Genomic DNA, 13832 nt, shown 5'->3' with positions numbered 1-13832 from the left:
ATGTTAGAATGATCAAATTCATAATTAATTTATAACTGAGGAAAACAATATTCTCTAAAGAGGTTTTTTTTTTTTTTTTTTACTTTTTTTGAATTTTATTTATTTTTATACAGTGGGTTCTTATTAGTTATCTATTTTATACATATTCGTGTATACATGTCAATCCCAATCTCCCAGTTCATCCCACCACCACCACCACCCCCCAAAGGAGGTTTTATATCAAACCTCACTAAAGAGATTTTATCACTTAAAGGCTAGTAACCATAAACTCAGAAAGGAAAGGAGTTTCAAAGTCTTTTCCTTAATGGGAAACATTTTGGTTCTCAGGATGCAAATTTATAGATTCTTTATTTTTGTCATTCTGACTGATCTTAATAGGCATGAAGAGATTGAATTCCACTTCCTACTCACTTTTATTAAGAACAGAACTTGACAAAGACAACAATGGGCATCTAGAAATAAGTTTGTATTTCAATTATTATGTCTCTATTTTCTTTTAATGGATTTTTGAAGAGTTTACAATGGATATTGTAATATAAAAACACAGGCTTAAAAGTGTACAGTACCTTCAAAGAAATCAAATTTAATTTGAATTTATATTCTCACTTTCTAGTTCAGTGAATTGGTTTTTAACAAGTAAAAAAAAAATTTCTCTATATACCTTATATTTTTCTAATTATTTTTGTTAGGGCAGACCTTGGAGGAACATGTTTGGGATGGAAATATCAAAAACATAACAACACTTGAATTAAAGCTACAAATATCTAGTATCTTATTATTTTCTGCCCTCTATTAATTTTTTTTTTTAATTTATGTTACCTCATTTTTAGAATTTTTTTTTTTCATGAGAAGAATAACTTTCTCTGCTATCACTGGTATGGTCATATTTGCTACAGATGTTTCCATGTTATCATTCTTATCTTTTACCTTTCTTTGAGTACCATTGCCTATTTATTAAATTGCTGTATTTTTCTTTTATTACCTTTATCAAATCAATTTTTTTAACCATCACATTTCTTCATGAATTACACATTTGTTCACAATTTCCTGGTTGTTTCAAATATTCAAAAGTAGAGAGATACTTCTAAGAGATGTGAAATTTTCAAAGATAAGTGAATTTTCAAAGTAAAATCAGTATGTTTTTAAAAAAGATTTTTCATTGACATTTAGGTATGATAAGTAAGATATGGTAAGTGTAGATAATTTAGAACTAATAAATGTTTTCCACAGTTTATTTAGGGAAAGGAGACAGATGGGACTAATGTACTTTATTGAGGTAAGTTTGGCAGCCAGTGTTAGTTTTAGAATAGTCATAGTTATGAACTAAAGAGAAATTGTGATGTACAGTTTTCAAATGATCTTGTGAGCAAAACCTTCACTTCTTTGCTTTATTCAGTCTTTTAGTTGTCGCACTTAGATTTTTTTTTATGCTGATGGTGCCAGATGTCTGTGACAGATCTGCTTTTGCCTACTTCTTTTATTCCTTAACTTACTTTGCCTTTACATGGGCGATGTGGAAGAAAGTTTGTATAGTTAGGCTTACCTGTAAAGAATGAAAAATATTTTACAGTATTCTTTGTTGGATTATTTCAGAATACGTTATTTGTGTTTGCGTCTTTTAATCCTTTAAAACTCTTTCATTATATTTTAAAAATCAGAATACTGTGCATGATCATGCATGATCTTTGATTCCTTAAAAGGTACTGTAGTAGGTGTTTGAAAAACTTGTGACAGCATTAATATTAAAGAGAGAGTTTCAGCATTTTATGAAAAGATGATCTTTGGAAGAAAAGTAATATCTAATAAAAGAATGCTACATAGATAAAGTTGAGCTGGTTGATACAACCATTACTTGTCTAATTACCTCTGAATCAACATCCCCACCACTCTGCCAAATTAAGGTAATCACTACTACAGCAGGTGCCCCTCACTAGAAGTTTTTTGTTTTTTGTTTTTCCTTTAACCCCCAGGACATTTTTTGGGATGACTTTCCCTGTATTGGACATTATCATCATTTAAAAAAAAATTATCATGAATAGATACTAGCAGCTGTCATTGTTGCACTGTACAGTAATGAACGACTGCTTTCACTCCTGAGGAGCCAGACATGAGGCAAGGACGCTCTCTTAGTGAAACAGGTTTCCAGATTCAGGGTTGTGAGCAAATAACTTTTAAAAATGTTGCCTACTTAGTAGCTGATTCAAATCACAGCTCTGGATATTATATTTGATATAAAATTATCAGTAACAAAAGGATTTTTTAATTTAAAAAAAGGAAAGCTATTTTATTCTTAATGAGTCTTGAAAAATTAGGGGTCTTTTTTGTTTGTTTTGGTTTTTAAATTCTATTGCTGTTGTTAGATATGCCTTTGTAGGTAAAACTTCATAGTCCTTTTTATCACCATTAACATGCTGGTTTCAGAAATATTGTTTTTATATTTAATTTCAAATCAGACTTTTTCAATAGTTTGATTAAAAATATATACAATATTAGATCATTTAAAAGTTTTTTGTGGGTTTCCCTGGTGGCGCAGTGGTTGAGAGTCCGCCTGCCGATGCAGGGGACACGGGTTCGTGTACCGGTCTGGGAAGATCCCACATGCCGCGGAGCGGCTGGGCCCGTGAGCCATGGCCGCTGAGCCTGCGCGTCCGGAGCCTGCGCTCCTCAACGGGAGAGGCCACAGCAGTGAGAGGCCCGCGTACTGCAAAAAAAAAAAAAAAAAAAGTTTTTTGTGAATGTTGAAGAAACATTTTTTGTTTTGATATTTATTAGAAATATTAATCAGTTTGGGTAAGTTATCTTAAAAACTCACAACTTTTATAAATGTAAGTAATAAACTTTGTACATATAAGAAGGGGGGTAAATTGCTTTGTGGCTTTGTTTTTAGTGACCTGTCATCTTTCAAAAATAATGGTTAAATAAAAAACGATGACAAATTTATTTTTTTTGGTACGCGGGCCTCTCACTGTTGTGGACTCTCCCGTTGCGGAGCGCAGGCTCCGGACGCGCAGGCTCAGCGGCCATGGCTCACGGGCCCAGCCGCTCCGCGGCATGTGGGATCTTCCCGGACCGGGGCACGAACCCGTGTTCCCTGCATCGGCAGGCAGACTCTCAACCACTGCGCCACCAGGGAAGCCCAACGATGACAAATTAAAATACCTGTGTCAGTCTCTACAAGTGGACTTTGAAAATTCAGCCTTAAGTTTAATAAAAAATCAATAATAGGTTAGACGTTTTTAAAGTTCCTTCTCAGAGTACTTTTGAGTCCATGTTTTCTTCTTAAGTATTATCTTTACCATTGGATAACAAGGTAGTTAAATTAAAGATGTAACAACTTTCTTCTATAAGTATGGAACAATATTAAAGAACTAAAAGTAATATGTCAGATGGTTTAGGATGGGGGTGTGTGTGTGTGTGTTATTTCAAGGACACATGTTTTCTGTTTAACTGATACTAGCTTATAAAAATTCATTAGATTCTTGAGTAGATCAGAAGATTAAACATGCAATCACATAACCTTTTTTGTGGGTACTCAGACATTAGTATTCAAAATTTAATCTTTAATTCACATAAATATAATAAAGAAGAACCTGGGATGTAGTCCTTTAAACAGTGCTTTTCCTTAAATAATATGTGTCATTTTGGAGATTTACTTAACATGCTTGTGAAAAATTAGTATCTATTTTGATTTATGACAATGGAAGTTAACAGAAACTATAGTAAATTCCCCAAATAGTTGTTTGAGTGTATAAAGTCAAAACATTTTTAAAAATTAGCAAAATTAAAAATATGTCCTGACTTGACTATCACCTTTGGGAAACCTTAGTGATTTATAGCCTAGGTACTGATCCACAACTTGCTTTCAGTGAAATATCATCAAGTATCATGGATCATCAAGGATTATGAAAAACTTCATTTGAATGATTTTAAAGTTTTCCTTTCAATCTGTCAAATAGTCATTTTGCCTTTTAATTTTTAAAACACTCGGAATTTATTTTGTTAATTAAATTAAGAACACCTTATCAAATGTATTTTAGAAACATTTTTAGGCAGCATGGTTTGTCGTTGCAGGTTTATCAAGTAGAAGATGTATGTGAAGAAGAAATGCCAGAGGACTCAGAAGAATGTGTCCGAATGGATAGAACTCCACCACCACCCACATTGTCTCCAGCAGCTATAACTGTGGGGAGAGGAGAAGATTTGACTTCTGAGCATCCTTTGTTAGGTGAGGAAGTGCCTGGATTTGGGGAAATTTTCTATTAGAGAAATGTCAGTAACAGAAAAAGTTTTTTTTCACTAGAGGTGGTATTAAACTAATTTGCTGTGTAAGTAATTGCAGCAAAACATAGATTAGAATTCAAGACTTTTTAAAAAAAATTTAATTTATGGCTGCATTGGGTCTTCGTTGTGGTGTGCGGGCTTCCTCTAGTTGCGATGAGTGGGGGCTTCTTTGCGGTGCGCGGGCTTCTCATTGCAGTGGCTTCTCTTGTTGCAGAGCATGGGCTCTAGGCACGCAAGCTGCAGTAGTTGTGGCACGCAGGCTCAGTAGTTGTGGCTCGCGGGCTCTACAGCACAGGCTCAGTAGTTGTGGCGCATGGGCTTAGTTGCTCCGTGGCATGTGGGATCTTCCTGCACCAGGGCTTGAACCCGTGTCCCCTGCGTTGGCAGGTGGATTCTTAACCACTGCGCCACCAGGGAAGTCCAAAGATTTTTTTTTTTTTGATGAGGAATAATTAGAACAGTTGTTGAGGAACTACCCAAATCAAAAACGTATTTCAGCCTTTGAATTTTTAGTAGTTTGTACAGATGTGTTTCATATGACCATTCAGATTTATGTGTCAATCTATTTCTAGCTTAAAAACTAGAATAAATCAAAGTTCTATCAGAAGATTTCAATTACACTTTCCAAAAATCACAAAGCATTTGAAGTCATATCTGACATTCGTCATAATTGCTTATGATCCTTGGGCTTCCCTGGTGGCGCAGTGGTTGAGAGTCCGCCTGCCTATGCAGGGGACACGGGTTCGTGCCCCGGTCCAGGAAGATCCCACATGCCGCGGAGCAGCTGGGCCCATGAGCCATGGCTGCTGAGCCTGCGCGTCCGGAGCCTGTCCTCCGCAACGGGAGAGGCCACAACAGTGAGAGGCCTGCATACCGCAAAAAAAAAAAAAAAAAAAAAATTGCTTGTGATCCAGACTGAGTAAATGCTTTTAAAAGTGTTCTTTTCCAGACAGTACTTAAATTAAGCCTCACTAATTCTTACTAGGGACGTGGATTAAAAAATTCTTGAGCTTAAGCATTCAAATTCTTATTCACTACTTCAGAACTACTTATGAGTTCAAGTAAATCTTCTCTATACTCCTCCTCATAATATCAAAGTGACTGTGAATCCTAGGTATTTTACTAAAACATTATAATCTATAGCCCGGTGTCTTAAGTCCTAAAAAGGATATATTCTGTGTTAGGGTTTTTTGTTTTTTGGGTTTTTTTGAGTATTTTATTTAGATCAGGGGTTGGCAAATGATAGCTCACGCTTCAGATCCTTCCTGCTGCATATTTTTGTATGGCCCATGAGCTAAGTATGGTTTTAAAATTTTTAAAAGTTTGAAAAAAAAATCAAAAGAAGAGTAATGTTTCATGTCATGTGACGATTATGTGAAATTCAAATTTCATTGTCCATGAATAAAGTTATATGCAACACAGCCACGTTCATTTGTTCAGATATTATCTATGGCTACTTTTGCATTACTGCAGCGAAGGTGAGTCATTGCAGAGACCATATGTCCTTTATAGAAAGTTTACTGACCACTTATCCAGATAATACTAATCTTGGTTCAGGCTTTGTTGTAAGTATTTTGTTCTAGTGAATATCTCATGGCCTTCATGATCACTTTCAGTTAAGAAGAACCACTATAACAGGCATGGAAACAGACTGTAACGGGGCACTGACTTTGCTACCAAAGCAGCCCTTGTCCTCTCTTTTCGTCAGCATGCCACATTTCTATCCCTTCTCTTCTTTCTAGCTTTTATCCCTTACTACCAATGTGAATCTCTGGAAAGCATGGAGGGGGAAAACCAATTTTCCTCCAACTTTTTCCCCCTCCTGAAAAATAGAAAACATTTAGTCAATAAAATTATATAACATATTTAAGACAAGTTCAATATTTTTGCCTTTGCTTATTCAAAATAATACCTCAAAAGATAGATTTAAGAAAATCTAACTATAGTATTAAATCTTTGTAGTTTGTGTACACTGAAAATGGATTTATGTTGCTGCAGATTTCTTGGAGTTTTGATTTAAAGGCAGAAATATGTGTTTAATTGGATACTAACCTTGCATTGTGACTGTGATTTAATTACCTAATAAGCATTACTAATGATACTCAAGAAAATTTAAACATTTTTGAAATATTGAAACTCAAGAATATCTTCACATTATTTCCTCAGGAATGTAGTCTGAGATCCTGGCAGGCATATCCATCCCTCCGGCTAAATTGTCTAAGTACAATGTAGATTTTTGAATCTTCCTTTAATTTACTTCATACTTAACTAGTTTCTGTAGTATTTGAGGGGGGGAAGGCAAGCACAGGTTGCTTATCAAATCATGTAATAAACCTATAAAAATAAAGGTACTTGTTTCCACCCAGGATTCAGTCTTCATAAATCTATAAGAATTCTTAAAAAAGCATCCATAAAAAAAGAGTAGAAAAAGCTCATAGATCTTGCTCAGAAAATGAGACTGTGAATAGGCAGAGTAACCTGTGGCAAAGTCTTACCAGTTAACTTGGGGTTTCTCTCTCACAGTTGTCTTAAATCTGGAGAGTGTAGTAATTGTGTTTTTTTTAAAACTAATTAATTAAATTTTGGCTGTGTTGGGTCTTCGTTGCTGCTCGCAGCTTTCTCTAGTTGTGGAGAGCGGGGGCTGCTCTTTGTTGTGGTGCGTGGGCTTCTCATCGCGGTGGCTTCTCTTGTTGCGGAGCACGAGCTCTAGGCACGTGGGCTTCAGTAGTTGTGGCACATGGGCTCAGTAGTTGTGGCTCATGGGCTCTAGAGTGCAGGCTCAGTAGTTGTGGCGCACGGGCTTAGTTGCTCGGCAGCATGTGGGATCTTCCCAGATTGGGGATCGAACCCATGTCCCCCTGCATTGGCAAGCGGATTCTTAAACACTGCGCCACCAGGGAAGTCCCCAATAATTGTGTTTTTGTTCTGCTATAATATGTCAATGTTTCTTGTGCTTTTGATTTTAACAGCTGATTATAAACTGGCAAGTCATAGCTATTAATTACTTTTTTAAGAAGTCAATAACTTACAACTTTGTTTTCAACAAAATATAGATCTATTTGTATGTATGATCCAAAAATTAGTTAGAATATATACTAAGCAGTATTTTCTGAATAAACCACAATATACTTAATGCAGCTTTATATTTCTAAAGTAACAAAGTATTTATAAATCTGTAAAGGATATTAAAATTTATCTTATTTTTCAGTTCTCCATAGATTTATATTTTCCTTCCAACAGAAAAATTGTTTTTTAGTCCCTGTTCAGAATTATATCTTTTATCCTTTTCCTCTAGGTGTATATGTGAAAATTGGGTATGTGGGGTAGGATTTTTATGGAGTTCTTCAGTCTGGTAATGCATGTGTACAATTGTATATTTGTTCCTGGAAATCAGCAAACCAGTATTTCCTGCTGACTTTTTCTTTTCTTTTCTTTTTTTTGGCTGCGTTGGGTCTTCGTTGCTGTGCAGGCTTTCTCTAGTTGCGGTGAGCGGGGGCTACTCTTTGTGCTGTGCACGGGCTTCTCATTGCAGTGGCTTCTCTTGCTGCGGAGCATGGGCTCTAGGTGGGCGGGCTTCAGTAGTTGTGGCTCACGGGCTCAGTAGCTGTGGCGCACATGCTCTGTGGCATGTGGGATCTTCCCGGACCAGGGATCGAACTCGTGTCCCTTGAATTGGCAGGCAGATTCTTAACCACTGCGCCACCAGGGAAGTCCTCTGCTGACTTTCTTTTGTAGTTTTTAATGAGGGATTGTGTGACTTTAAATAGGTTTTCCAGTACAGTTTATCCTGGTGGATTATTTGGTGGAACTAGGTTAAGTTATGGCTGTAATCTTGCTGTGATAAGCTACATAGTGTTATTAATTACGTCAGAGTTACTATGTCTGATCTGTTAGCTTTTCCATTTCTGACACTACACCGATTATCACTACACTATTTTGTTAGCTGAAATTTTTATTCGATAGGGATTTCTTTTCTTTCTTCTCTACCTAACTGGGCTGTATTTTGAGCATTTTTGATAGTGATATCAATCCTTTTCATACTGATGGTAGAGAGGAGTTACTGTAGCAATGAAAAAAGCATTGTCTCCGGAACCCAGAACCTGACTGCCTGGGTTAGTATCCCAGCTCCACTGCTTATTAGCTGTGTGCCTCTAGGCAAGTTGCTTTATCTTTCTGTGTTTTGGTTTCCACATCTATAAAATGGATGTAATAACAGTACCTACCCATAGGCTAGTTTTGAGGACTAAATGTGTTATAACATCTAAGACATTTATACAGTACCTGGCACAAAAGTGCTCAGTTAAGTAGTAGTATTATCTTTACCACATGTTCTTTTTTTATTATTTTTCTCAGACGTCTTGTACTCACTGGTATTCCTAGCTATCAGCTGGTTCTGTCTCTCCACTTTGGTACAGCTTAGTAAAGGTTTATTGCTACCAAATGGGGAGGTAAAGTCTCCATTGTAGGCTGTGGGTCTGTCTTATTGTGGTCCTCAGAGTTTGAAGGGGAGGAATCACAGTGATCCAGCCCAACATTTTGCAATTGCCTGGTATACAGTGTTCCCCCAAATTGACATGTACAGTGTCAATGAAGAGTTGTTAAAGATAACAACTACAACAAAGAACATTTGTGCATGGATGTGGATTAGCTTGAAATAAAGGTAATGCCCTGTATAATTCTTTAAAATTTCTACTTATTCTGTGGATTTCCACATGATTCTTTTTTTCTTAAGCATGTTTTCAGAGTACTTTTTCCCCCCATATCATTTGGAATATATAAACAGAAACATAGGGAATTTAATATCTGTATAGCTTAAAATAAAAAAAAAATTTTTTAGTAATTATTCTTAAATTGACATTCTAAAACATTTTCATGTCTTATGGGACAGTTCTTTGTAACCAAAGTTGGAATGACAACTTTGAGCAAGCCACCCCCTTCCTCTGTAAGTGGGAATAGTAGTATGTATCTCATAAGGTTATTGTGGAGATTAAATGAGATAATAAATATAAAGGTCTTAGAATGTTTTTTTAAAGCACCAGATATTAACTATTATTGTTACTAATATTTATTCTTGAATTTTCTTTCATATTTGCCTGGGCAGAATGCTAAAGATTAAAAAAATGACTTTTTGTTGTTGTTGTTGTTCCACAGAGCAAGTAGAATTACCTGTTGTGGCATCAGTCAGTGCTTCAGTAATTAAATCTCCATCAGATCCTTCACATGTGTCTGTTCCTCCACCTCCGCTCTTACTTCCAGCTGCTACCACAAGGAGTAATAGTACATCTATGCCTAGTAGCATACCCAGTGTAGAAAACAAACCTCCACAGGCTATTGTTAAGCCACAGATCTTGACCCATGTTATTGAAGGCTTTGTAATCCAGGAGGGATTGGAGCCATTTCCTGTAAGTAGCAAGCAAAATTTGTATTTTTACAATTATTCATGTAGCATTATCTTAAAATGTATAATCTGTTGTTATCTAATAAAAAGCTTGTAATTTTATCTCAAAAGTTGTTAATCTTTTATCTAGAATTTCTTTATATATATCCTTTATATATTTCCAGATATACTTCTGGGATTTTACGCTAGCTATTTAAATGTATAAACTAAGAAGAAAAATTTCAAGATATAAGGATATCAGTTTTATAATTTTTAGAGAAGGCAATTACATTTTTACTCCAATGAAATAAACTTTGTATTTTTTTTTTAAGAGGATTGAAATGATAACCTAAAGTGCATTCATTTCTTTTTAATGGTGTTTCTTGTATGATGTGATACTTTGTGAACTTTAACTTGAATACAGAAAATGATAACTTCCCAGTGATCTAATACTTCTCATGTTACCCAGTTGATGCTTTAAAATTAGCAAATAGATTTTTTCTTTATTCTTAAATCTCAGCCTTCAATCAGATTTCAAAAATGCTTCAAAATGTTCACCTCAAAATTGAGGTGCTATATCTGTCACTAAAAGTATTGTGATTTGAGACTAGCTGTACGTTACAGCTACACTGGCTACATTACATACTAATATCTAGAGATGAACATTTTCCCTTAGAAAATATACCAAGACAAGTGGCCAAAATCAAAGCCCAAATCAAAGACAAGAACACAAAATTATGTATTTTGAAGGACTTTGAAGTATTTGATATTTCAGATTCACAGGTAGTGCATTGTGATTGCACTATGATAGTTGACTGTCTAATCAGTTGCCTTTGCTTTCAGTTTACTGTGTGTATATTAAGCTTGGATCTAAGAATCTCTGATATATAGTGACTGGAGGAACGGGTTTTTTTCTCCCTATTACTCAGTGATTGGATCCTGGCTCTGCCACATGTAGACTGTGTAACCTTTGTCAAATCATTCAGCCTTTTTGAAATTCATTTGTTCATCCAGCAAATGGAGATGATGCTTTGTGGTTAGGGTTATTGTGAGGACTAAATGTGCATAAATTGTTCTGTGTAGTGCCTGGCACTTAATGGCCATAGCTATGATTATCAGTTATTACTAGTGACAGTTACAACTTCTTTTTTCAGATTACAAAAGTAATATGTATTATTTTTTTAATGGAAAATTTAGAAAATGTAGAGAACAAATAATCCTCAGTAATACCACAGAGTATATTTTAATATATATATATTTTCATATGATCAAGGTTATTATTATATATACAGTTCAGCTTCTTTCACTTAGTATATCTTGAGCATTTATTTTCTAGTTTGATTAATAGTACTTAGGAAACATTTTGAAAGGTTACATAATATTTCACTTTCTGGACAACTGTAATTTATATAATCCTTCCATTACAGTTGGCCCCCCATATCCACAGGTTTCACATCAGGGAGTCAACCCAATCATAGATCAAGAATTAAAAAAAAAAAAAGTCTACAAAGTTCCAGAAAATAAAACTTGAATTTGCCATGCATGGGCAACTATTTACTTCGCATTTACATTGTATTCAATATTATAAGTAATCTAGAGATGATTTAAAGTATATGGGATGGGACTTCCTTGGCGGTCCAGTGGTTAAGACTTCGTGCTCCCAATGCATTGGGTTCGATCCCTGGTCAGGGAACTAAAGATCCCGTATGCCATGTGGTGTGGCCAAAAAAAAAAAAAGTACATGGGAGAATGTGCATAGGTTATATGCAAATAATACTCCATTTTACATAAGGGACTTGAGCATCTGCGGAATTTGTATCCTCTGGAGTCTTGGAACCAATCCCCTGCAAATACTGAGGAACAACTATGTTGTTGGACATTCAGGTTTCCATTTTTTTGCTGTTCAGATAGCCCTGAAAGGAATATCTTTGTATGTAAATTATTCACATTTGAAATCCACATTTTAAATAATTTCTTTAGCATAAATTCCTAGAAGTATAGGTATTGGATCACATTACATACGTATTCAACATATGTATTCATAAGACTCTTGATATATATTGCCAAATTATTTTCTGGAAGATTATTTAAATTTATTCATATACCAGAAGTGTATACTCTTAGCAGCACTGAATATTACAGTTTTTTCAGCAATGAATTTTCCATTTTTTCTTTTTTTGATTATAATAGGTTGCTGAACCTAGGAGTCACGAGACTTGAGTTCCTGATTCTGCTTTTGTAAAGAAATCACCTGCATACTTTGGGGTTTTTTTTTGTTTTTTTTTTGGATAGGCATTCCTTTGTTTTATTTTATTTTTTAACACCTTTATTGGAGTATAATTGCTTTACAATGGTGTGTTAGTTTCTGCTTTATAACAAAGTGAATCAGCTATACATGTACATATATCCCCATATCTCCTCCCTCTTGCATCTCCCTCCCACCCTCCCTATCCCACCCCTCTAGGTGGTCACAGAGCACCAAGCTGATCTCCCTGTGCTATGTGGCTGCTTCCCACTAGCTATCTGTTTTACATTTGCTGGTGTATATAAGTCCATGCCACTCTCTCACTTCATCCCAGCTTACCTTTCCCCCTCTCCGTGTCCTCAAGTCCATTCTCTACATCTGCGACTTTATTCCTGTCCTGCCCTTAGGTTCTTCAGAACCTTTTTTTTTTTTTTTTTTTTTACATTCCAAATATATGTGTTAGCATACAGTATTTTTCTCTTTCTGACTTACTTCACACTGTATGACAGACTCTAGGTCCATCCACCTCACTACAAATAACTCGATTTCATTTCTTTCTATGGCTCAGTAATATTCCACTGTATATATGTGGCACATCTTCTTTATCCATTCATCTGTCGATGGACACTGAGGTCGCTTCCATGTCCTGGCTATTGTAAATAGAGCTGCAGTGACCATGGTGGTACATGACTCTTTTTGAATTAGGGTTTTCTCAGGGTATATGCCTAGTAGTGGGATTGCTGGGTCGTATGGTATTGATTTATTTGCACATATTTTCTCCCATTCTGAGGGGTGTCTTTCGTCTTGTTTATGGTTTCCTTTGCTGTGCAAAAGCTTTAAAGTTTCATTAGGTCTCTTTTTTTAATTTTTGTTTTTATTTCCATTTCTCAAGGAGGTGGGTCAAAAAGGATCTTTCTGTACTTTATGTCATAGAGTGTTCTGCCTATGTTTTCCTCTAAGAGTTTTATAGTGTCTGACCTTACATTTAGGTCTTTAATCCATTTTGAGTTTATTTTGTGGTATGGTATTAGGGAGTGTTCTAATTTCAGTCTTTTACATGTAGCTGTTCAGTTTTCCCAGCACCACTTATTGAAGAGGCTGTCTTTTCTTCATTGTATATTCTTGCCTCCTTTATCAAGAATAAGGTGACCATATGTGCATGGGTTTATCTCTGGGCTTTCTATCCTGTTCCATTGATCTATATTTCTGTTTTTGTGCCAGGACCATACTGTCTTTTTTTTTTTTTTTTTTTTTTTTTCGCAGTACGTGGGCCTCTCACTGTTGTGGCCTCTCCCATTGCGGAGCACAGGCTCCAGATGCCCAGGCTCAGTGGCCATGGCTCACGGGCCCAGCCGCTCTGTGGCATGTGGGAAATTCCCGGACTGGGGCACGAACCCGTGTCCCCTGCATTGGCAGGCGGACTCTCAACCACTGCGCCACCAGGGAAGCCCCATACTGTCTTGATTACTGTAGCTTTGTAGTATAGTCTGAAGTCCAGGAGCCTGATTCCTCCAGCTTCGTTTTTGTTTCTCAAGATTGCTTCGGCTGTTCGGGGTCTTTTGTGTTTCCATACAAATTGTGAAATTTTTTGTTCCGGGAACAAATGCCATTGGTAGTTTGATAGGGATTGCATTGAATCTGTAGATTGCTTTGGTAATATAGTCATTTTCACATTGTTGATTCTTCCCATCCAAGAACATGGTATATCTCTCCATCTGTTTGTATCGTCTTTAATTTCTTTCATCAGTGTCTTATAGTTTTCTGCATACAGGTCTTTTGTCTCTTAGGTAGGTTTATTCCTGGGTATTTTATTCTTTTTGTTACAGTGGTAAATGAGAGTGTTTCTTTAATTTCTCTTTCAGATTTTTCATCATTAGTGTATAGGAATGCAAGATATTTCTGTGCATTAATTTTGTATCCTGCTACTTT

The 13832-nt window shown here is 35.9% G+C and overlaps 1 protein-coding gene across 11 annotated transcripts in view; it reads left to right on the top strand.

The window, feature by feature from the left end:
* Positions 1–13832, top strand: part of PHC3 (polyhomeotic homolog 3) — an 88339-nt gene that overhangs the window by 41607 nt on the left and 32900 nt on the right. For all 11 annotated transcript variants that reach the window (XR_008616926.1, XR_003680284.1, XR_003680285.2 and 8 more), the window contains 2 exons: positions 4072–4225; positions 9433–9683. Coding sequence is in view for 8 of the 11 variants with exons in the window: in XM_028491095.2 (XP_028346896.1) it covers positions 4072–4225; positions 9433–9683 (405 nt within the window). In the remaining 3 variants the exon portion in view is untranslated. The remainder of the gene's footprint in view (positions 1–4071; positions 4226–9432; positions 9684–13832) is intronic.

The sequence above is a fragment of the Physeter macrocephalus genome, chromosome 1 (genome assembly GCF_002837175.3).
Source record: "Physeter macrocephalus isolate SW-GA chromosome 1, ASM283717v5, whole genome shotgun sequence".
Taxonomy (NCBI): Eukaryota; Metazoa; Chordata; class Mammalia; order Artiodactyla; family Physeteridae; genus Physeter; species Physeter macrocephalus.
The sequence above is the reverse complement of the archived record's forward strand: the minus strand, read 5'-3'. Positions and strand labels throughout refer to the sequence as shown.